The sequence below is a fragment of the Lichenostomus cassidix genome, chromosome 13 (genome assembly GCF_008360975.1).
Source record: "Lichenostomus cassidix isolate B80296 chromosome 13, HeHo_3.0, whole genome shotgun sequence".
Taxonomy (NCBI): Eukaryota; Metazoa; Chordata; class Aves; order Passeriformes; family Meliphagidae; genus Lichenostomus; species Lichenostomus cassidix.
In genome coordinates this window covers 18367069-18391687 of record NC_139494.1, presented here as the reverse complement: position 1 = coordinate 18391687, position 24619 = coordinate 18367069, and the positions used below count along the sequence as shown (strand labels likewise).

At 50.0% G+C, this 24619-nt stretch overlaps 1 protein-coding gene across 3 annotated transcripts in view; it reads left to right on the top strand.

Moving 5' to 3' along the window:
* Window positions 1-24619, top strand: part of PPP2R2B (protein phosphatase 2 regulatory subunit Bbeta) — a 61666-nt gene that overhangs the window by 6300 nt on the left and 30747 nt on the right. The window contains exon 1 of one of the 3 annotated variants that reach the window (XM_085074122.1): window positions 11055-11242. The exons of the other annotated variants lie outside the window; for them this stretch is intronic. Within the exon in view, the coding sequence (XP_084930248.1) occupies window positions 11173-11242 (70 nt within the window). The 5' untranslated portion in view covers window positions 11055-11172. Of the gene's footprint in view, window positions 1-11054; window positions 11243-24619 lie in introns of those variants that run through there. 3 annotated transcript variants of the gene reach the window in all.

Here is a 24619-nt window from a genome sequence, read left to right as displayed (position 1 = left end):
TGCGGCTGCCTTTAAATTGAGTTATTTTAAGCACTTTTGGGGAAGGCAGGATGGTGAGTGTGGTGTGGTCAAGATGACATACCTGTACAAAAAATCTGGGAAATTGTCTCTATTTGTTGTCCCTACCATGGGCAGCTTTGTGTGTTGGTGGAATTGCTGAAACCATTCTCCTGCTGAGGGCCAGGGGCAAGGGCTCCCATTTTTCCCAGCATCATGGGCTGCATTTGACACAGCCACAGGCACAGCTCAGTGTCTCTTATCAGACCCAGAGATGTATTTAGCTGCTGCTCAGGTAGGGCAGACCAGGTGGTAGGCAACCAGTGACAGCCTACAGACCCTTCGGTTCTGGGTGCCATCTCTACAAAGCCCACCCAGGAACATCACAGGTCACCACATTAAGGGTCACAGGGCCACACATGTGACTCCATGAAAACATTAAAAAAACCAACAGTTTGAGGTTTAACTTTTTTTTTTTTCTTCTCTGCAGGCAGATTTGCAGAACAAGGTCACCAAAAAGTCTCAGAAATTCCTTAAAGGTGTTGATGTTGTGGTGGAGCTGTGCAGGTGTAATTGCTATACATGAGGTGCCACTCTTACTGTGAACTTGTGTTACACCAGCAACCCAACAAACCGTGTTTGATACTACACTCTAAATAATTTTCTGATGTGGATTATAAAAGAAAACTGGGCTGTCAGAGGCTGATCTGGCTATATTTGGGAAATAAAAACACTCAGCTTTGTAAAGCCATATGGTGGATTTATTCACTATCAGCAGTTCCTTTCAAATGCAAGTTCACGGCATTTGTAATACATTTTCCAGTATACAGCTCAGCACTCTGTTTTCTGTGTTTCCTCTTCCAGCGTGTTATCTGGGAGCGGTCAGCTGGCTGCAGCCATGGGCCACCTCTTGTCTCGGCAATGCACATTCAGCAGTATAATTGAGCACTTATATTAATGAGTTCTTACCGTCTCTTGTGAACTTCATCAGCAGTTTTTGTCCCTGCACGTTTCCAGTGCTGCTGGCTGCTATTTTCCTTTCTGTGCAGTGTTGCACAACAGTACAACTTTTGGCTTGATTTCTTCTGGAAATGATGGTGTCAGACCCTGCACAGAGCTTGTGTCTGAGTGGCCATCAGAGCTGCTCTCCTCCATTACTTCAGGCACTTGCTTGGCCACCTCTGGCTCTGGGCTTGGAGGTCTCAGGGGCACCAGCCCTGTGGGAACATGGACAGGGGGACATCCTCCTTGTGCCCTTTGGCAGGGCTGAGCTCATTCCAAGAGGTGTCCAGAGCCAGTGCCAGAGATGCTGGGCACCATATTCCTGGTGCTGCAGAGCAGGGTCTGCATGCAGACAGGTGTGCCCAGCGCCTGCCCAGGGTGCATCCAGTCCCCATCGTAGCCATGGTTGGTTTAGCAGAGAGCATGAAAGCTTGTGTGCAACTGTGAGCAGTGGGGTGCAGTGCTGGTCAGAGATGGCTGGACCTGAGATGTGACTCCTGGGTCTCCTCCTGGCCCAGCCTTCTTCCAGTAGAAGTAGCCACTGACACCCCCAGGTGACTTCTGCTGTGGGCTGCTCTGGTCTGTGTGAGTACTGACAGCCACAGTTAACCCTGGTGAGTGCTGTGGCCTCTCTGGCTGTGCAGTTTGCACAGGGCGCTCAGTTCCTCTCCCTTGCAGGATTCTGGCCTTATTATTATTAGCTTCAGCTAATAGTGGCTTATGTTCTCTCCATCCCCACTGTTAATCTGAAGTCTTAAGTGACAGAATAATGAGGAAGAAAATAAATGATACAACTGATTAAAATCAGGAGCAGCCTAAAAGCAAGGAACAAAAGTGTTTGGGAAACAAGAGGCAGTTGTGTTCCTGCTACAGTTCCTGTCTGTGGTGTCCCCACAGGCATGAGCACTGCTATGGTCCATTGCTCCCCATGACGGGGCAGCCTGTGTCCCCAGGATGGGACCCTGGGGAGACTCCAGGAGGGCTCACAGCCTGAAGATCTGGAGCCCTGCCACTTGTGGAAGGAGAAAGTCAAGAGTTGCTGAGAGGTTCTCATTTTCAGGAGATGAAGGATGGCAGTGACAATTCCTGGTGCACAAGGGGGTCCAGACCTGAGGATGCCTGGTGCAGAGCAAGAAGCAGGGCTTGGCCCCATGTGGGGTGAGCAGGGGGTGCCCAGGGCTGTTGTGTGCCCCCAGGGGTGTCCAGTGCCTTCCCTGGAGGCAAGCAGTTCCCCATCTTCTTCTGAGGGTTCTGTGTCCTGACTGTGAGCACATGCACAGCTGCACAGCAAATGCATTGCCTGTGGAATAGTCCATTTACAATCCTCTGCTCCTTGGGCTGCCCTGAAATCTCCTTCTTCTCCTTTTTGTGCTGGCTTTGTAATTTTTCAAGGGTAGTTGTCCTTGAGAGGAAAGATATTGCAGATTTGCTGTGCTTGACGTCACTCTCGGTATTGTCAAAACTTAAAAGCCATGAAACTCACACTGATGAATTTCCTCATGTGTGAGTCTGTGAAGGCCACTGAGAACGTTTTTGATGGACTTTCATGCCCATTTTTGGAGAGTGGGAGTGAGGGGAACCTTGCTGTTACACCTTTGACATTCCCAAAAATTTGGGTCTCAGGAAAATGAAACACTGGAGCCTCTTTGTCATAGCCTGCTGGCAAAAGATATGTGTGATGGTGGTGGATAGGTCTAAAATACACTCTGCAGTCAGCAGGATGAAAACTGACTCTTTCTTGTTGGTTTGGCGGGTTGGAGTGGAAGGGCTGAGCAAGCTAAGTGTGGGAAGTGCTTGGGACAACCTGGGGAACCAAGAACTGCTGGGGGGAATGCCTGCAGTTCGAGTTGGGGTGTGGGGTGCTCAGTCTTCTATCCAAGATATCCTTTTGTGGCAGTACTGTGTGGTTCGCTGCTGAATGGCAGAGGGAGTTGCCAATATGTGTGACCTCCTGTGAAATGCACTGTTCAAATGCCTCTTTTTAATGAGCAAAAGTACTTGTTCTATGTGAGCAATCATAGTAAGACTGCTACAAGCTGGCACCCAGTAGTGCATATACACAGTGTGAAGGGTGGGTGTACAACATTCCATGGACTGCACTGAGTGTCCAGAGAACGCTCAGGTGGATTGACAGTGTCCATGCTAATGAATCAGTTAGTCTCTGTTTCTCCCTTTAAATGTTCAGAAATCACTCACAAACATGACAGGAATTAAATCAGTTTTGTTTATTCAATTGGATTAAAGTAGCTGGATTCCCATGTCAATAGGAGCAATTGGATTTAATGCTACTTTGCATATTGTTCCTCTCTCATCTTCAGGGGAGTAGTTGTCTGTTTTCGGAAGTAATTTTTAGGAAGGACCATAAAATCTTAATGATCACATCATTATATTTCAATGTAGACTTCTATGCCTGCTGTCATACTGACCTCATGGTTGATGTTGTTGTTATATGTAATTCAGAAAATTACATATAACAGTGTTCATGTGTGCTGGAGCTCGTGTGCTGCTGCTTGATTCATGGCTGGGTCGGGGCAATTAAATTTCCTTCCCCCAGGCATTTTATAATCTGTTTAACATAGCACAGTTGTTTGTCTTGTTTGCTGACTGCTTAACAGATGGATATGTGATTTTCGCAATTACTACATGAATGTTAATAATATGTGATATCTTTTATTAATTAACAGTTTTCCAGGTTTATTTTTCCAAATGACATGAGGGAGATTATATGGGAATATTAGTGACATACCAATATTAGTTTTGCAGCATTGGCATTCTGAGAAGTCAGGCAAAGTTTTAAAGCTACCCATGATGTCTCTTGTTTATATTTTTCCCCTCCCATAAGTTGTACTTCATGAAGATTCTCAGGTAGGACAACTGGGTTTGTGTTTTGTTAAAGGTTGTCTCCCCTTAATGTAAGGAAAGCCTAGACCTGGCCAATGTCCTAAGCCATCCTCTATACTTATGCTGCCAGTGCAATGTTTTTCTGGTCCATTTCTATCCTTGTATGATACTATCATCCCATCTTTCCTCCTGGAGATTTCAAAAGTACTGCTGCTGGGTGACATTTGAGGACAAAAAGAATGATTTTGATAAGGTAATAATCCCAGCCTCAGGTTCACAATGCTCTTAAACTTACTGTGTTTGTGTTGCAAGACATGGGCAGCCCTATTTTAATTTATACCATGATTTCATTACTTCTTGAAATGGGACATGTTCAATTAACAGAAGGCTGTGAAGTAATTGCAGTTTAGGAAATACAATTCATAGTGACCTCGATGTATTGGTATTTCACTGGTGAACATCCTTTCAATTAAATCCACCTTTGAGGCCATATGAAATTTTTCATATTAATTGCTAATTTAACATAATAAAAGCTAAATAGTCATTCTTGTAAATAATATCCCGGGATATGTGGGGAAGCATTTGAGTGTCCAGTGTAAATACATTACACGACTAAGTTTGCTTTTCCAGCACTCAGACTGATCCCTGTTTCTCTTTTGTTGGTTCTTCCGATCATCAGATGATAGATTAACAGTTTGCAAATTGTTGATTGTTTAATAGTTTTAAAGGTTACAGGGGTTTTGTTTGTTTTTTTGGTTGGTTGGTTTGTTGTTTTTTTTATTACTGTGGTGTATGGTTGCCATCTTTGCTCAGTGGAATTGGTTTTTGCCTTTGTCCTGATGACTGACACTTTAAAAGCGGTGGAATGACAAATGAGCCGTTTGATGCCCTGATGCTCACGTGGAGAGCCTGGCCTGTCAGGCTGCGGGGTGTGAACAGCCGGTGGGACAGGGCGAGCAGGGCTGAGGTGTGCCGATGGCAAGCAGTTGTAACTGTTCTGCTCAAATGTACGTGTGAGTTCCCATGTTCCCTTCCCATAGGGTGACCTAACCTAATGAAAACATTTTGAAGCTGTATTTCCATATGAAATAGTGGAATTAAGACAGTGAATTCCACTTCTTCCCCAACTGAAAATAATCAACAGGAAAATCCAAGAAACAAAATACTGCCTTTACTTTTGCTTTCTGTGCTTACTAGATTTAGTTATTCAGCCTGAGACTTCCTCTCATGGTTCTCTCATGAACAATGCTCTAGTGTCTTCTTGTATCCTCTTTACCCCCCATATAACATTTTGCTGCAGCAGCCTGTGAGCACTTTAGGACAACAAGCTGGTGTGTGTGTGTGTGTGATGCCTGTACCTGGGCTGTTTGTTCTGTGCTCCCCTGGAGACCTGCACTGGTTCCCTGCAAAGGTGTTTCATTCCCAGATACCCAATCAATGCATGTCAGGTTTGGCCTTCCACTGTCACCTGCGGTGGAGTTTGTTACTCCAGGTAAAACCCAAACCCAGAGAGCAGAAAAAACACTAGCATGGACAGGTCTCACCTGCAGCACTGCTCAGAGGAGTTGTTTTCAAGTAAGAATTTATTCCTTAGCATAGATTGTGCTCCACTGGTTCAGATGCTCCAATGCTGTAGCATGTGGCCTTAATCTTCAGAAGTGGCAAATCCTATTTACTGTGTAAGCATTTAAGCTAATTATATCTCTGATGTGAGGAACATGTGACAAACAGTTCACACCATATCCTTTAAAAGACATTGACGTCTCAGACCCTCATGAATTCTGTGCCTCATTCCATTCTTATGGTATGAAATAATTCATAGCAAGTTTTTCCTGGAAGCACCATGTTTGTGTTGCTGTTGCACAGTTACAATAGCTGTTGCATTATAGGAGAGATCTGGTGAACGGGAAGTTGTCTGGGCTTTTGAAAAGCCTGCCATGAAATGCTTAGTAGGGAAAGAGTGCATCTGAAAAAAGGACTGCTAAAATGTAGGAGAAGCTGGTTGGTTTAATTGAAGGCAGGAGAGAAAGCCCTTGGGGAGCAGCTGTTCCTGGAGCAGGGCTGGTTGTGTGGCACTGTTCGTTACTGGCACGCTGTTAATCATGAACAGCTTGTACAGCACCTGTAACAGCATGGCAGCGGTCAAGGCCAACTAGATCAATTTATCATTTGACCTTTGGGAGGCAGAAGTCTTCACCTACTTTGCTTTCAATGAACTGATTCTTCACTTTTTTGTCTCGAGGTCCTGACTCTTGTTCTCCATCATTTGGGAAGAAGAGGGCTGCAGCTTGCCCTCTGCATGCAACCTGGCTTCCCAGTTTTCTTGATCTTGGTTTAATCCAGTAAATTATTGAGACTTTATCCCAGATTTGGGTATGGCTTCCCCAGCTTGCTTATGTGACTTACAGTAGAAAACATGAAAAACAAATTGACTTAGTGCACTGAAATCACAGTCAGCTCTTCTGCTGTGCTCCAGGAGCACAAAGGTAGGGCTCCAGAGCACAGCGGGGGGTGCACAGGAGTTCAGTGAGGATATTAACGTGTGGGCATTGTACACATTCCCCTGGACCATGCAGCAGCCCAGCACTCTGTCTGCATGTAGAGGGGGTGGTCCTGTATGAGGTGTTACCAAAAGGGTGTTCATCCAGAGAAGGTTCACCCTCCATGCATGTCCCTTCATGGCTGAATGGGAATGGTCTTTGTTGGCTGGTGCAAGCTGGTGCCCCTCCTGAGCCTTGCCCAGGCTTGGCAGGTTGGAAGTGAGGAGCATCAGTCTCTCTGGGTGCTCAGCTCTATTGCTGGCACAATATTTATAAACTGGCTGTGAAGGACTCAGTTGTCTGTGGTCCTCTGGAGAACAGGATCCCTGACCTGGTGTCTGTGTCTCTGACCATCCCAGGGGCACCATGCCTGTGGTGCTGGATGCATTCAGCACTGGGGATGGTGAGAAGCTCTGGGCTCCTGCAGTGTGTTGCAGCATGGGGGAGCTCTGCACTGAGACAGCCTTTTCCCTTTTGGGTTGTCCCTTAAATATAGGCCAGCCATACACCAGCCCAGGTGGCTGACACCAATTACATGTGGAGAATAGGAGTATAATTACTCCATTTTTATTGCATAATTAGCTCTTCAGATTTGTGAAGCCAAAATGCTGTGTCTACTGGAATCTATGAGCAGAAGGACTTGGAGCACATTGGGAACTGGACATGATGGGAGAAATTGTACAAGGGCTTTAAGTGCTCTCCTTCTCAGAATCCTAGTTGTGTGCCATGACCTTCACCCAGATCAAAGACTCTGGTGTTGCCTCTGATGTGAGATGATGAGGGGTGTCATGAAAGCCCTGGCTTCCCTTCCTCAGCAGAGATGAGCTTTCCATTAAAGCATCTCAGAGCTGGTTGGTGTAGGTGGAGGTCGCCACCATTTCTGTCAGTCCATAGTTTGATAAGTCTACAAAGCTGAGACGCTGTCCAGGGAGCAGTTCCCTGCCCCACCCTGCAACAGGGGGACGTTCCACCCACAGGAAGGGACAGAGAGGGGACAGCAGTGTCTACCTGCAGCTTCAGGTTGCTGTGCTGCTCACGGACCTGTAGCAGGTAAAGCACAAGACCCTGGGGCTCTTGCTGCCAGCCCTGTCCTCTGTGCCATGGGCATGTGCTGTGACCAGTACTTGTCAGCTGACCTCTGGCAGCATCCAGCAAGCTGGTGCCTCACTGACAGCACTGAGCTAACAATCAGTAAACCAACAGAAATAATTCTTACAAGTTTAAAAGAAATTGTATTATTATCTATATTTAATGGTTAAAATATGAGCGTATTGTTCTAATCCAGAGCAGTAATTAGGAAAATAGATATAGTGCTCATGGATGGGAGGGTAAAAAATGCTGTGAAGGAAGTTCTGTACTGAGCAAAAAATTGGAAGTTTGATTCAATTATTCTTCACACACTGTTTGGATCCCACAGAAACCTAAGCATGGAACTTTTCAACATCTCTAATTGAGGCAAAAATCATTGGAGTGGAAAGTGTCCTGGCTCTTCAGGAGATGTCAAAGTATAAAGCATGGTGGACACCTGGGGGTTTGGGAAACAGTGACAGCTACAAGCTGACCTTTGGTGAATTTAATCTGCAAATGGATTCCTGTTTAGGACAGCTAATGCTTTTAGTTATTGTAGGGGCTTGTTCCTGGATTTTAAAAATCTGAGAATAAATGGATTTCCTGATGCAGCTCCTATGTGTGTTGCATAACAATCAGGTGGCTTCTGAGTGTGTTTAAATTATACAGTGTGTTAAAAAACTTTGCAGGACTTGTGAATACATAAGTCACAAGTCACAATTCATACACAATTGGGGAATAATTTTTGTTACTTAATAAAGGAGAAAGGACTTGGCACTTGTTAAAATGGAAATACACTGAAGATGGAGTCTACTGAAGAGGAATGGAAGAAGGTCACTGGTTGTGTTTAAGATAGTCATGGGCATTGCAGGAGCTCGTTACTCAGCCAGGCATTGCCTTTGGCCTGGGGTTTGCTGTCTGAGGTCTGATGGGAGGAGGTGATACAGTAGCCTCTGCTTATTCAGAATCTGTCTTTATTTTTCTTGTCTGAAGTTGCTCTTGCCTCTTACAGGACACCTGCTGGTGAGTGTAGCTTGTAGGCAGAGAGAACCCAATTCCTGGGGACAGTGTTGTGCTGTGGTTTTAATCTTTCTTTTCTGTCTCTCTTTTCCTGCATGAGGTCCATGTCCTTCCCTCGGGAGACAGGAGACCATAGAGAGAGGTGTCAGTTGACTTGCCCAGAGCCAGTGGCAGTTCCAAGTCCTGTGGGGTATGGGGATCTAGTCCCCTGTGCTATTGCATGCATGAGGAGCTGCCAGAAACACAGAAGTTATTTCTAAAGCATGATGTTAGTGCTGTGGCTGTCTGTGACCTGCAAGAGAGTTTCGGTCAGCATATCTCTGTGCTGTGCCATGAAGCCATGGCCAGGTCCTGTGCCTTTCCACAGGGAATGAATTCAGACTAACCTGTGACTCTCACCCAGTGCAGCCAAGAGCAACCTCAGCCTCAATTACAATGTGTTTGCTTGACTTAAACATGTGCCTGGTGGTTATAGCAAGTAACTCACATTCCAGGATAATTCAGTGAAGGCTTGGGCATGGACACTTCAGGATTATGCCTGTTTAGTGAATGCTTCAGGCTTGTCACATCAGTAATCCCTGCATTAATGAGTGGTTATGTGATGTGAGGTGATGTGATGTGGTTGACTGAAAAATCCCGAAGTTATATATGCATTTGAGTAAGTGCCAGAGCTCTCCAAGGTGCAGTTTTGCAATGTCTTATGTCAGCCTCCATGTGACAGCATGTCAGAAAACCTGCTGCAGAGGCAGGCAGCTGTGGGCCTGGGAATTCACCTTTCCTTGTAAGATCACAATGGGTAAAACAGGCTTTCCCTCTCTCTTGCCTCTCATCTGAGAGTATTTGCACACTTCTCAAAAAGGCATGCGGTGGTGTGGTTGTGAGGAGTCTGGTGGTGTGGGGGGTGTGGTGGTGTGGTTGTGCAGCAGAGGTGTGGAACATGCTGTCCAAAAGACTTTCATACTGGACACACTAGAGTCCTTGAGTCTTCTTGCTCTGAAGTGCTCTCTCCCTCACTTCCCCTAGAATAAGCAGCCCCCAAACAGGCAGTGAATCTCAGGAGAGTAATAATACAGGCTGTAAAATCTTGCACCTTCCCAATGAGATTTTAGTGATGATACTAGAGTTGGGAGAGGAAATCAAGGTGCAGCACACTACTGTATTTACAATGTTATCCATCATCTTTGTCCATTCCCTCTGCATTCTCCTGTTCCTGTAACAGAAACGCTCCCTGCTGATGTGGCCCTGGACTGTCAAGCAGCTCCTGTGCCATGGCATGCTGAGCTCTGCAGTTCCTGTGGCTGACCCCAGCCCCATGGTGTGGGGGTCTCAGGGGGTTTTGGGTGGGTGGGCAGGTGCTGCGCGGCCTTTGCCTGTGTCTCAGTTCCCTGGCTGCACCCAGCCAGTGCCCAGCACTGATGATATTGTTGGCCAGAGTGAATGGAGGCAGTGCTAAGGTAGGTCTTGACAGCAGCATGGAGCAGTGGAGTGCTGTGGGGTGCAGGCCCATGTCAGACCCCAGGCTGTGTCTGTGCATTGGTTTCCATTCAGTAGCTCTCTGAGTAGTGGAGAGTGGGGTGCAGAGGGGACACTGCAGGTCGGGTGGAAGAGTGGGAAGTACTGCCCGTCTTCTTGCTGTTGCCCAGTGTGCACATTGCTGCCTGGCTGGGGAAATCTTGTGTCCTGGTATTTGGTTTTACTTCCAGCTTCAGGTGCTGGAGTTGAGGGTACTTGCTTCCCATGAGTTACCTTCACGTGTCTGACAGTGGCTCAGCCAGTGCCAAGGCTTCTTCCTAGACTCTACCAAGACACAGAACCCTCCCAACCGGCTATAGTTTTCCTTTTGTGTGCACCAGATGATGAGTCCAGAATACAGTCTGTCCTTTCAGAGATGTGCCCCGAACAGGAAAGCCCTCTCTTCCCCCATAGCCATTGTGCTCATTCTCGTCTCTGGATGTCACCGATCTCCCCACGCACATCAGTCTTCATGGTCGTAAGTCACTGAATATCCCTACCCCCTTCCAAAGTCAAGACAGGGTGAGCCTGGGCCAAGTGCCAACGCGCACACACCTCCTTAGCACTGCTGGCGTGGCCACCTCGGTGGCCCTTGCTGCATCCCCTGTCCCAGGACACCCAGCGTTCACAGGCTGTGGTTCTGCCAAAAGAGGGTCGGGTGTAAGCCCTCGGCTGGGATCTTGTGTTTGGGGCAGGCAGGCCAGGGAGCAGCAGTCCTTCTACCTGAAGGCTGCAGGCGCTTCCCCAGGGACAGGGGTGTCCACCAGGAGCAGTGGCGCGCCGAGCAGGAAGGAGCAATCCCCGAGCAGGCCCGTCCCCGGGGTAGATGCGTTGCCTGGCAAGACAGCATTCCCGGGCAGGAGCGTCCCGGGGCAGGAGCGTCCCCGGGCAGGAGCATCCTCCGGGCAGGAGCATCCCCGTGGTGGGAGCATCCCCGGGCAGAAGCGTCCCTGGGGCAGGTGCGGCTCCGAGCAGGACCGACCTCGGGGCTAGGGCTAGGGCCGCGCCGCGCCGCGCTCCGCCCGCCCGCGCGGTGCCGGTCGGTGCCGTATGGGAGGAGCCACCGGGCACCGCCGCCCCTGCGCCCCCCCCCGCCGCATTTGGCGGCCGCCGCCGCGGAGCAGGGCGCGGGGGGGGATGATGGATCCGCGGCTGCGGCTGCTGACGCCCCGCGCCCGCCTGCCCGCCGTCAATGGAGGAGGACGCTGAGACCCGTAAGATCAGCAGCAGTTTCCTGCGAGACCACAGCTATGCCACGGAAGGTGAGCCCGGCCCGCAGCCCCCAGCCCGCCCGCAGCAGGTGAGGCCGCCCCGCAGCGGCCCCAGCCCCCGCCCGCATCGCCCCACTTCTCTCCGTGCCCTCCCCGCACCTCTCCGCGCCCCGGGGCCGCGGCTGTCCCAGGACCGACACCTCTGCCCCGGGCCGGGCTGGTCAGCCCCACGGCGGCGGCCCTGGGGGTTCGGTGCGGGCGCGGCGGAGCCGCTCCAGTGACTCAGCAGCGCCGGGTGTCGCTGGGTGGGCTCCCCGGGGCCGGGCAGGTCCCTCGGCGCAGCAGGGGCGGCGGTGCCGGGGCACCGAGAGCCGCCCGCAGCAGCGCTCGGGACGCAGCCGCCCCCATCTCCCGCTCCGGGGTGGCCAGAGCCTCGCGTTTCCCCTCTGTAGCGGAGCCCCCAACCCCGCTGGCGCCTCCAGGAGCCCCTGCGCCTTCGCTGCTCCGGCTCCGGGAGAAAGGGGAGTCCCGACCCCTCGGAAAGCCCTTCCCCGCTGGAGCGGAGCCCGCGGGGCCGCAGAGATGCGGGGCTCGCCGGAGCCAGAGGGATGCGGGCGGCGGCCGCGATTCGAGATCGGCTTCCTCAGCCCCTGAGGGCGTTCGCGGTGCTGCAGGTGGCTGAAGCCGCGCTGTGAGGTGCGGGAATACGGCAAATGCTGGTGCAGGTCTCGTCAATGGAACAGGTATCTCGGGTTTTTTTCGCTACAAGCTGCTTCAGAAAGGTATATGAATCCTGACTGGTGCGTTGCAGATGCGAGATGCCCAGTCTGTTGGACATGGATAATGTCATAGCCCTGGTGAGGCTCATGGTGCCTTTGAAAGTGGTTTACCATAATGGCTCAAGAGCAGAGAAGGTGGTGTGGTCATGTTCGGTTCAGGCATCAGAATGTGAGCGCAGCCTGCACATGATGCTGAAGCCACCACAAAGGGGTGAAGGAGGGATGGGGATGGAGCTGCTGTTGCCTCTGCTCTCCTCCCTGGTAGCTGAAGAGATGTCAACTTCATATCAGCTCTGTCACAACCTCCCTTTGCTCTCTCACTTCAGTTGGAAATCGCAGCTGCTCTAAAGCAAAATCGACCTCCCCACCCCTTCTGGTAGCACTGACACCTTCAATGAGGCTTCAAAAGCCAGACCCCATACCAGAGTCTGAACAGGCTTATCCATAGCTTAATTAGTAGCCAAAGAGGCTTTCTCATACTGTGTCATCCTCATGAGACTTAGAGGAAGCCAACATAGGACCAGACTTTGGGAATTTTATATCACATGGGTAAAGGAGAGTTTATCTAGTGGAAAATCTTTGGCTTAATATAGTAATGGAAAGCTTTGAATACTTGGTGAGCCACAGAAAATGGTTGTTCGTGTTGCTTGTGTGTAGCCGGAATGCAGGTGCTCAGCATGACAGTCCCCCGATGCTGGGGAGGTGTTGTTCTGGGCCATCCCTGGCTCTGCTGCTCTCCTGGGGTATTTCACACTGTGGGCCTGGGGTCCAGGAGGACTTTCTGTGGGCCCAGGGGCCAGGTGAACCCACTGTGGGGCTGGGGAGTGGGCAGACCTGCCATGGGGCTGAGTGATGGACCCATGGAGACCACACCACGCTGACAGGATGTTTTTGCTGAGAGGGGTGGTCTGAGCCAGTGCTTCCAGGAGGTTGGTGTGGCCAGGATGGGGCTGAGCTCCCGTACCTCCAAGTTGTCTGGCTCACATCACCATGTGCTGTGCTCTGTGGAACGATGAATTTGCTGCTGCTGCCTTCTATGAGGCAGCTACAACAGCCAGCAAATGGAAAATGGGGCTATAGCTGCCTTATTGTGACCTGCTGAGAACTCAGGTTTCCTGTTTGGGAAGGATAGAGGGTTGAGATGACCCCACAGTGATTTCTGCCCATGGGAAGGCTGAGCATTTTCAGTGATAAGATCCAGTCTGTCTGTAATCTGTGGTTGTATGGTGGCATTTTCATGCTAGTGCTAGTGCTAGTGAACCATAGCAACCCTCTCCGTAGAAATGAAGCAGTCAGAGGCATTTGTGCAGTTGAGGAACGAATCAGCTGGTGTAATCCCTGCTGCAGTGGCAGGGCAGGGGGAAGTACATGAGGGGATTTAATGGCTGTGTATCTACTGGGAGTTTTCCTTCACTTTGTGCTGTATAGGACTCCTGACTCTATGCAATGGTTCTGCTAGAGGGAGGCTGAGTGCACTTTGAAATGGTAGATCCTGCTAAAGTAAAAGATTTAGATACTCAGTTTTATTTTTTTATATGTGAAAGCAGCATATGCCTAAAACACTGTGTTATCTGGTTGAAAAGAAGAAATCCTTCCAAGTGCCATGCAGCAGGTGCAGACTTGCTTTGGAAATGAAGGTGTCTCTGGTGTGTCAGCTGAGGGAATAAGCCGGGTTATGTAATTTGCTTTAGTGAAGTGTTGTCACTTAAATAGGTCTGGTATTTTCATGCAAATGTGGGGTGAGGATGGTATTTCACAAGTGCACATTTGAATGCCTTGTTCTTGTGCAGCTCAGTGTGTTGCTGAGAAGAAATGGGGCTCTTGTGCTAATTCGCCTGGGGTTGCCAGGGAGGTGCTGAGGTGCAGCACACGTCCCCAGCCATGGCACAAGGTTCGCCAGGCACAGGGAGCAGGGGGAGCAGGTTCCAGGGCAATGCCAGCTCAGATCTCAGAGCACTGCTGTAGAATGGCAGATCTCATGTGAAAAATGTCCAGAAAAGGTGCTTGATTTATTCTTGTTTTGTATAAATCTATCTTCATTGGCAATTCTGCTGAGTGCCCAGCCAAAAGTAGGACAAATTAAGACATTTGAATACAAACAACCATTGGAGTAGCTTCCACTTTTAGATGTGCTTGCTGAAGATGTGGCCTTAAGGGTCCTTCATGCCCCCTGCCCCAAGTTGGCTCATTTCAGCAGCTGGACCCAAAATGCCTGTTTCCTTAAGGCTTCAGGCTGTGAGTGTCACCTGTTTTGTGCAGCAGTGCTGTTCACCTGGCATGTCTCTGAGTTCTTGCAGTGGCTGACAGTTGGGTAAATACCTCCAAACAAGAGAGGAATGATATGAATGACCCTTTCCATGAGCCCTGCCCTGAGCCCTACCCAGCCTGTGTGCTCAGCAGGTTCAGGTGGGACAGGAGCTCAGTCATGATTCACCCCAGCAGGACAATGCCTCATGCTGGTTTTCCATGTCTGTGCATATCTGCCCTGTTGCAGGTATCCTCTGATGAAGAAGGGATGCTGAGCACCAGGCTGGCCTGGGGGCCACAGGTCCCTTCTGGGGCAGGGCTGGGTGGGCCAGGGCCAGGGCCAGGCTGGCACTGCCTGTCCTGTCCCCCATCTGTGAGCTCAGCCAGGAGTGCAGCGCATCTCCCCGTAGGCATCTGGCTGTTGGGAGGGAATTCACCTTTCCAGCTCTGTCCTGATACTGCTGGATGTCCTGGGCTTGGTGTGGAGAGCCCAGAGGCCTTGGCCCCATAACAGCCATGGCGGAGTCACCCTCTTGCATCCTCTTGCATGAAGATGTGGAGACACTGAGACATAACCCTTCCCATCAGCGTGATGCAACAGACAGGAACTTTTCCAGGGCATGGTGGGTGCCCTGCACCCCCAGGGACCTGCTCTGGGCAAGCACCGGCAGGAGTCTCTGAGTGGGGTGTGCATTCTGGGGTGTGTGCTTTGGCCAATACCACAGTGCAACTGTCCCAGGCTCAGCAATGGCTGTGGGTGGCACAGGCGTGGTACAGCCTTGGCACCCATGATTTCCAACATGGCACTGAGAGGAGGAGTAGTGGTCTTGCCTGGCCTTCATGGGGAGCTGGCCATGGTTGTGCTGTTGGAGAAGGACCCTTGGGAGTACCCATGTCCCATGGCCATGGTGTGGGGCCACTATGGGAGGCCATCATTGCACCCCCTGAGGGATGTCCCTGTTTCCCAATGGCTCTGTCAAGGGACCTTCTCTCCTGTGGGCATGGGGCTGACCCTGCTGGGGCTGCATGGCCTTGGGGATGTGCTTTGCCCACCTGCTGGGTGGGACAGTCATGACAGCTTGCAGCCAATCCTGGGCCACTGGGTGGCTGCTCCCCTCACCATTTCCCCAGGCTCTGGCTAATGCCCCTGCAAGTCTTTAATCTCCTGGGGGAGTGTTTCCCAAACTGAATAGGTTTTGTTATTGAGAAATCTATCACTAAGCCTTTATTTCCTTTTCCTGGTTTAATCTTGTTACTCCTTCTGTAACCCTCTGTCAGCCTCTCTGGCCTTCCCATCCTGCCTGTATCCCTGCCATCGTGCTGCAGGAAGGGGTTCTGATGCCAGTGCGTCTCTGCCCTGATACCAAGGAAGTTTACCTTGAGCTCTCTGTGGTATGGTGGTTGCTTTTTTAAAAATCTGTGCATAGTCCCCAGGATAGCACCAAGCTCTGGGTTAGGGTGAGAGCTGTCGGGTGTTTGTTGTCACAAACGATGCAAGTTGCTGTTTGGAGATCATCTGGATTGAGATTTAATTAATCTGGGAACCTCCATGAAGTTGTTTTATCACATAAGTACTTTGGTTACGAAACACAATCACATCCTTTCTGCTTTTTATTTATACATGTGCACTGTGTTTAGACATCCCTTCCTCTTCCTGAGCCTGTGCTCCCCCCAGGTGGGAGGGACCCACAGACATCTCCTTCTGCCTAATACAGGATCTCTGCAGGAGCATGGCCTAACTCAACTGTTTGCAGTGCTCTACGTCAAAGCCGATTTGGAGATACTTTAATCTACAGATTAATGAGAAAATAGATGTGCCTAGGGACTCTGTAATCTAGAGATTACTGAGAGGACTGGGAGCAGGTAATGATGTGAGTGACCCACTGCAGATGGAGGGTGCCTGGTCACTGGTGATGGCTTGCATCTGTCTCTGCCTCCTCAGCTCTGTGCAAGAACTAAGCTGCTCCCTCTCCAATGCTGGGGAAAGCTGGGTCACTCCCAACAGGCACCAAAGGCAATGTGGAGGGGTCTGGCCTTACAACCCAGAGTTGCCCCTGTCCCTGTTGCTATGGGGTACCATTCTTCTGGGGACCAGCTGCAGCAGGTCCAAACCCAGCACTGGTCTTTCCCTCAAGCCCAGAGCCCTGGGGTATGCTGTGGGTGCTTGCAGGGTGATCCTTGGGGTGCCAGCCAGCCCCATCCTCAGGTTTCCAAATGAAATTGTGGAACTTGGTGAAGTGGTCAAGATTTACTAAATACAAAGAGACCACCTCTGGTTCAGGAGCTCTCTGAGCTGAGCATTGCAGAGGGTAGGACAGTATTAGTGGAAATGTTGCATGGTTGCCCTGTTTGTGTGTATTGCCTGTTGTTTGTTGGAGACAAGATGCTGGGCTGGATGTGCTCCTAATCTGACCCAGCAGATTGTCCTTGTGGCTGCTTGTGGGAACAGGAGTCTGCAGGGCTCTGCCAAAGCCCTGATGCCTCTGCCCCAAAGAGCTGATGAGATCTGGTGCCTGGAAGGTCAGTAGGTGGAAGGGCTTAATGCCACAGCAGACTAGGTAATCGTCAGCTTCCCTAATTCTGCAAGGTGGAGCAGAGGTGTACTCCCGCCAGGAGGCTTAGAATCATAGAATCATGCAATCATAAAGGTTGAAAAAGACCTCCAAGATCATTGAATACAACCTTGCTTGGTGGTGATTGGCTGGGAGAATAAATGCTTGTGGAAAAAATCCTTTGAGAATATAAATCCCAGCTGCTGGGTCGCTGGAAATGCTGCTGTGTAAGTTGATGCCTCCCGTGACTGCCATGAGAGATGTGTGTCGGCTGGTGCAGAGGTGAGGCCTGCAGAGCTGGCACACGTAGTGGAGCCAAGGCGTGTTGACCTGGCAGGATGCTGATCAGGCAGCTTAAAAATAGTGTCTGCTTCCTCCCTGCTCCTCCCCATGTTGGCTGTGCGGCTGCGGCCAGGAGCTGGCAGTGCTCACACTGATGCGCTGAGCAGGCACAAAGCCCCAGCTGCAGACAGGGCTGGCACGGGGCTTGGGCACCGCAGGGAGCATCCAGGCAGTGCCATGTGAGCACCCCCGGCGGTCTGGGCACTGTAGGGAGTGCCCAAGCAGGGATATGCAGGCGCCTACCAGGGGTCTGGGCAGTGTTGGTGGAGCTGCTGCATGGCCAGTCTGCCTGGAGCTGGTGGGTAAACACCAAAAGACCCACAGACATCTCAGAATCACTGTGTAGAGCTGCCGTGGCTCCTGGGCACCTGGCAGCCCTGGACAGTGGCACCTGAGATGCTTGCAGCCCTCCCAAAATCCCCATGAGTTGGGGAGCTGGCGACTGCCTGACCTGGAGAGGAGCAGTTGAAACAGAACAAACCCGAAACTGGCCTGGGCCTGACCCCAGCACTCTGGGAAAGGGTGAGGTGCTGCCGTGGCCACCTGCCCCAGCACTTGGGCACTGGAGGCCAGATGTGTGTTGTTTGTACACTGTCAGGAATGCTGTGCTCAGCCCTGCCGTCTTCCTGGGAAGGTGTGATTGAGCCATTGGAGTCAATGTCTTCATTCAGGGCAGTTCCAGCACTAGTTGTTGTTTTTTCCTGATGCATTATGAGCCTGATTTCATGAGAGGAAAGGGTTGCCCTCTCTGGCCCAGTGGCTCCTGGGATGGGGCAAGTGGCTGTGTGGTTTGTGTGGGGTTTCTGTTTCTCCTGCAGCAAAACCCTCACTGCAGCTCCAGCTTACACTTTCGGGTTCAACTTACAAAGGGTGTTGTGGTACTCTGAGGTGCAATGTGTACCTTGGGAAGGAGTTAAAGTGCCAGACAGGTCAGGAGCTCTGTGTTACGACCCCATAGGAGGCTGCAGGAGCTGGACAGCGGGTCTGGGGGAGAGCAAAGAGTCGCTTCCAGGCAGCTGAATATCTAGAAAGATCCTGCCTCCATGGCAGTGCTGTTTGCATTGCACAGATCTCTTCTGCAGCCTTTTTGTTTCCTACAAAGCCTGTTTCCTTCAAAGCCTGTTTCCTTGCTTGCTCAGCTGCCTCAAATCAGCTGTTCAGCCACACGCATGGACCATCTCTTCTAACATTGAGCTAAAGCAGGTCCTGGGAATGGAAAAGTAACCAGAATAGAAACCAGAAACCAAAGTAGGCGATTAATCTCCCATTTTGATCTGCTCTGTCCTGCATTTCAACTGATTCCCTGGTGTGGTTGTAAAACACAACCATTATCTCAGCTTCCCCAATATGCAAACAAATTGCTGTGATTTTCCTACCCTTGGATCCATCCATGTCCATATTCTCTGAACAACAATAAAACAATAATGGAGATAAAGACTGTTATCTCCCTCATGTCTATTTTGTCATTGGAATAACAACTTTAAATGTTAAGAGTGCTGAGATTTATAATGCCAAGCCTGCTCAGCAAAAATAAATCATGTTTCATAGAGCACATTACCATTTATTGCTGCTGTATTAGCTGAAGCCAAGAGTGGGTGTTAACCCTGTGATAATGTCCTCAAAGGGGATTTTAAATAATTTTGTAGTTTAATTTAAAATTTTGTTGGCTGCCTGGTTTGATCTGCAACTCATTTTAGTGCAGGAGTATCAAAGTGGAACCTTTCCAAATGCTGATAATGAGCTCCCTGAGATGTACAACACTGGGAGAAGCCCTGGACCCCGAAACAGCTTCTGGTTCAGCTGTGGTTTCAGTCAACTCAGCCCAACCCAGCCACCCAAACAGGGCTCCCTAAATGTGCTCACTTTCAAGGTTTTGTGGACTTTGGAAGAGCACTGGGTTTTTTAAGTTTCATCTTGGTATTTTCATTCTTGATATCCAAGTTCTCCTCAGCTGATAGCGAGCTGCTGGCAAGAGCGATGTGTTTAGTTGTGATCTGACGTGTGACTGGAGCTGGTGTGGCTCCACAGTCAGTGCTCTTGGGGTCCTGCCCTGCCCTCACTCTGCCCTGGCACCCTGACCGCTGTCAGGGATGGAGCAATGCTGTGCCACAACAGCGCACAGGGACGGCCAGCCGGCTCCAAATTGCCATTCTCTGCCCAGCACTGGGTTTTCTGGGTGTCCCCTGCTTGGCTACAGCTGTGTTACAGTGGTGGTGCTGTCCCTGGCTGTCTTGGCAGAGCTGAGGACAGTGCCTGGGCTCCTGCCTGTGTGCTGCTGTGTCACCAGGCAGCCCCAAAATGAACAGTGCAGCCTCAGTGTTGAGCTTTCTGGCATTTCCTTGCATTCCCTTTGTTAGGTCTGTGAGTAAAGGCAAGGAGAAGGAGATTGGACCCTGATGAACAGCAGCTTCTCTGAGGAGTGCAGGTATTGACCAAACAACATGTGCCAGTGCCTGATGGGCCATTCCTGCACCAGCCTCTCAGCAGCTGCAGCTGGTAAGCAGGGGTGACAGATTTCTTCCCCTGCAGGCTGGGTCAGTTTTACTGAGTGAGAAGGGGATGAGGTCAGGGAGCACAGGAGCACCAACCCTTGAGTCTGTATCACCATGGAGCTCAGACTGGTGGTGCCAGATGCTGACTGGTGTTGGGTGGGCTGTAGCTTGTTTAATGCTTGGCTCCTACCCATTAAGCTCACACAGACACAGTGTGCAACACCAAGCGTTTGTCTTTGGGTACAGCTCCTGCACAAACCTACTGCTGGGAAGAGTGCCCATGTCATTCACAGCATTTCAGGGGCAGAGGAACCCTATGAAAGGGTCCGGATGTGCAGTTGTGAGGCTGTTCAGCCAGCATCAAAATGCCTGCAAGAAAACAAGCTTTGCTTCCATGGCATCCCACTCTGTGGATCTCTGAGGTACTGTCCTGAATGTGGGGTGCATGGCATTGCCCCTTGAGGCAGGAGAAGCACCAGTGACCGCTCACCCCCTATACCTTCCTGCACATGGGACCCATGCCTGCTGTTCCTAGTTCCACTGGAAACCTCTGTATTGGTTGGGAAGACCCTTGCACTTGTGGTTTTGGAACAGGAGATGGGGTCTGCTGCTGGAGGTTAGATGTCAGCAGAGGTGGAGGTTGCTCCAACTGCAGCTGGCAAGTTATCCATGGAACCATGCTTCTCCTTGGGATCTGGGGAATGGAAGAGAGAGAAATAGAGAGGCTGTTTTGGAGAGCCCTCCCTCACAATCCCTAAATAAACTTGGCCTTGGTTTCAGCAGGCTGACAGATTCTTAATTATAATAACAGTGTGAGCAATGTTGCTTTGTAACTGGTTCCCCACTGAAAATTTCTGGCTAGCAGGAGCAGTGTGCCAGATGTCTGCTTGCAATTGCCTCTGCTTGGGAAGAGCCATTCAGGTAACGCTTTCAGCTGGAGGATACGACTCATGCAGGGATCCAGGGGTACTCGGGCTGTTTGCCTGATTTCTTGGCAGAAGCCAGGGTCCCATCAGAATCTTCACAAGTGTCTCTGCAGCAGTTTTCTTCCACAGAGTCACTCTGTCTGAAGGCACGGAGCAAACAGGGACCTGCACCTCCCTCAGCAGTGACAAACTGCTGAGTTTTAGCGTTGGTGTCTCTCCACCCTGGTCTTTAGTGAGGACTCTGGTCTGGGGGTTCTGCAGCCACCAGACCCAGATGATTTCTGTCTGAAGAACATGGCTGGAGTCCTGCAGCAATGGGGCTCTGCCCACCCCTGGTGATGCCTGTGAGTCCCAGGAGCTTTGCTGGCTTTGCTCAGCAATGCTCTGAGCTGTGAACTGTGCTTCTGCTGTGCTCTTTGTGCTGAGTGGAAAGCAGCCCAGGAGGATGGGTGGAGGGGCTGGAGGCACAGTTGCTGTGGGGAGCCTCTGGACTGTTGCTAGCAAGTGTGTTGTGGCGATGGAGAAAACCCAATGCTGGTGGGCTCTCATGCTGCTGGCTCTGTGGAGGTATCTGATGGAAGCCCCCCTGTGCCTGTAGAGCTCAGTCTGAGCTCCCCTGCAGCAGAATGCTTTGATCATGTTTGATACTCTCATTTGGCAACTTGATGTGACAGTTTTCATTAGGAGTCCTGCAAAGTGCAGCAGCAAGGTGTAATTGATGGAGCATCTCCAGCTATGACAGGGTATTCAGCTCTTTTCAGCAATGGTAGTCATAAGGCAAAAAAAACAAAGGCAGAGGTTAGTACCTGTGGCACTAACTGGTCAAGTTCACCCAAGATTGTGTTCATGTGCAGAGATCCCTTTGTAGCTGGGGCTGTTTCTGGTGTCAGTGGAGTCAGATTTATGCCTCCTGTGGATCTTGAAATGGTTAAAGTTCCCCATCGTGGCAGTGCCCATCAGTGGCAACAGTTTCTGCTGACAGGCTGATTTGGAGGTCAGCCTGAGTCAGGCGCTTGGGAATTTGATGTGGGTGTAGCATAGAAGGGAGAATAGTAGCTCTTGGCTCTCATCTGGCACATCTTCACTAGCAGGTCTCAAAGCACTTCATAAACAAGATCTTACAGATGTATTTGCTGATTCTTGCCCATTAGTGCACTGCCAGGCTGGGCATGGATCTTGCTTTGAAGCTGGAGCTGAAGTCTGCAGTGTTACCTTGTATGCACGGGGCTCTGGGGAGGACACTGAAGTCTTGTCATATTTGGGCACTTGATCTAATGTAAGAACTTTCTAATTAGGATGTTTATGAGTAAATCATATGTGACACTTAATTTGCTCCCTGCTGGAAGCCTGAGATGTGTGTGAGGATGTGGAGAAGTGGATCATCCTTTTTTGGCTTTGTGTCACCCTAATGCATTATCTCCATCTGGTTGTCCCCTCCCTCCTCGTGTCCCTCAGCTGGAAGTAAGTGTGTACCAGTGGCTATTAATAGATGAATCCTGCAACAGTCTGTTCTTGCAGATGGGATTCTCAGCTTCTGAAGCCTAAAACTCATTACAAATAAAGCAATACGCTGTGTGGCCCTTAATACAATTAGCCTTGCTCTAAGTTAGGCTCTTGGGGCCAAATGCTATTGTTGGTTTCCATGTGAAGGTTGTCCAGGAGTTTCCTGCCCTGTAGATCCCAACCAGCATGTCCCCTCGCCCTGGCTGATTATGGACACAGCCACGGCGCTTTGTCTGTTAAATATGGGTGTGTGATGCCATCCCTGATATCTCTGGCTGTGTGAGCCTAATATCCCATATAATTTACAGGACCAGGATGGGAGGATTGCAGTTCTACACGTCTGTGTTGCAGGAGAATGTTGTCTGTTGAGGTCTTTTACTTGTTACCTGTCCTACCATCTCCTTGAACAGCCAAAACCAGCCACAGTGCAAGGTGCCCTCTTTGCACCAAGGGTCTCTCTTGGGCAGGCAGAAGCCAAGACATCCCTTTCTGATGGGGTGTTCTACCTGTGGAAGAAGGCAGAAGGGCAGAGGTATGTTCACAAGCTTTTTGGGGACCCCTTTTCTCAATGTGAATTGAAAAGCCTGTATGGCTGTGCGTGGTTGGTTGTGTCTGCACTTGCTGCTGTGCACATCTGTGTGCTTAGCTGCACACACAAAAACACACACAGACACACACATAAATACACACACTCACAGACAGACAGACACACACAAAAAACCAAACACAAACACACACAGACACACAAAAAACCACACACAAACACAGACAAACACAACACTTGTCACTACCACTAGTGAACCTTCTGCTTGCTGTGCTTGGAGTCATGACTCTTTCCCTTTTCCTTCACTCAGCCCTGCCCCTTCCCAGCTCCCCAGCTTCTTTCTCGTGGAGCAAGTGGGTCCAGTTGTGGGTCTGCAGATGTCGGAGCAGCAGGAGAATGGTGTAGGGTGAGCCAGAGCCCTCCTTCAGAGGCAGGAAAAAAGACTGCACAGAACTGCCAGAAATTGCTCCAAATTGTGCTCAAGTCTGGTGTGCTTCCCCTTACCAGGGACACATGCAGCCTGGGAAATGAGAGGGGATTTGGAGTTCTATTCTTAAAGGCTTAGTTTCTTTAATTAAGAGAGCTCTGCTTTCTCAGAGGCTGTGAGGCTGTTTTTAGATTCATTTTACCTTTCCTTTGCTTTCTGGAGGGACGCATCTCCACAGGGATGCTCGTGTTCCCACGTGTAGGAAGTGTCTGTCCGCATCAGGCCAGGTGTCTTACCCTCTCCCAGCATTTGCTGGGGTTGGGCAAAACATCTTGCCCAATTTCTTTGGTGTGTTTATAGACTGTGGTTTGGCCTTGGGGAGTGACCACAGCAGTGACAGCGCACCTTTCCAAACAGGAGCACCACAGCACCAGCTCTGCTTTGCAGCATGTTATCCCACAGTGATGATGTAGCCAGGCTGAGAAATATGTTGTTTTCACTTGCTTGGCTGGGAATGATTTTTCTGGCTCCAGTAAGGAGCCATGCCCTGGTTTGAGGTACCACTCTACAGCTGAATTCCAGACTTAGGAGGCACTTTGCTCTTGATCTCCTGAGAGCTGCTGCCTCGCCAAACCTCTTTCTTTCCTAGCCATCTGTTTCTGACAATGTGCAAAGTTATTGATGAAGTGATGAAATTGGTGGACTAGGGTTTGCCAGAAAAAGGCTTTTTTCCTCTGCATATGCAGTCTCAGGCCTTCAAATGAAAGCAACGCCTCCCTTAAAAAACATGTGCACACGGCAGAGTTTCCTCCATTGCGCCTGGCTTCCTCCCGTGTGAGTGTGCTAACAGGCAGCTAGGCTGGGTTGTTGGATTTAGCCTTTGTTAGTCCTTGGCAGTGATGTTTGGAGGCTGGAAGGCTATTTTAGGTATATTATTAGGTATATTTAATTACAGTTTTTTCTTGCTTGGTGAATAGCTGCAGTTATTGAGATGTAGTGGAAAGGGTCACAGGAGATGGGAAGTATTCAAGGCATACTTTTGTCCTGTCCTCCAAAAAACAGAGAAAATACATTTATCAGCAAGCGCAGTTTTCTGACTAGCAGGGTTTGCATGCAGTTTACTGTGTGTGTTTCTTTTACTTTTCAAAACCAATTGATTTTTACAGTGTTGCAATTAGAAAACAAGCCTATAAACCGATGTATTCCTGTGTTTTTAAATGGAGTTTCAGTCTCCTGCTGTATTTTTATTGCTTTCCCCCTTCCCAGCCCTGCTGAATGTTGCTTGAGTCAGCATGTTGTAATTGGCCTGTTGAGAACCAGGTCTGGCTGGTGTCACTTAAAACCCGAACGGCTTTGCAATGATTTCACTGTTCCTGGACTTCCCGCACAGGAGCAAAGGTGCCCACTCTGCACAGCTCGTACTGTGTCTGTATTGACTGGGAGCACTTGGCTAATTGCTTCCTGTAATTAAATTCTTCACTAAGAATAAAGTTAATCTTCTCAGAGCATATAAAATTTGACCTGCAGCTGAGCAGGCAGAAACACTGTTGTTTATAGGCACCTTTATCCAAGTGTAAAGGGCCCATTCCCAAAGCAGAAGCAATTAGGATAATTAG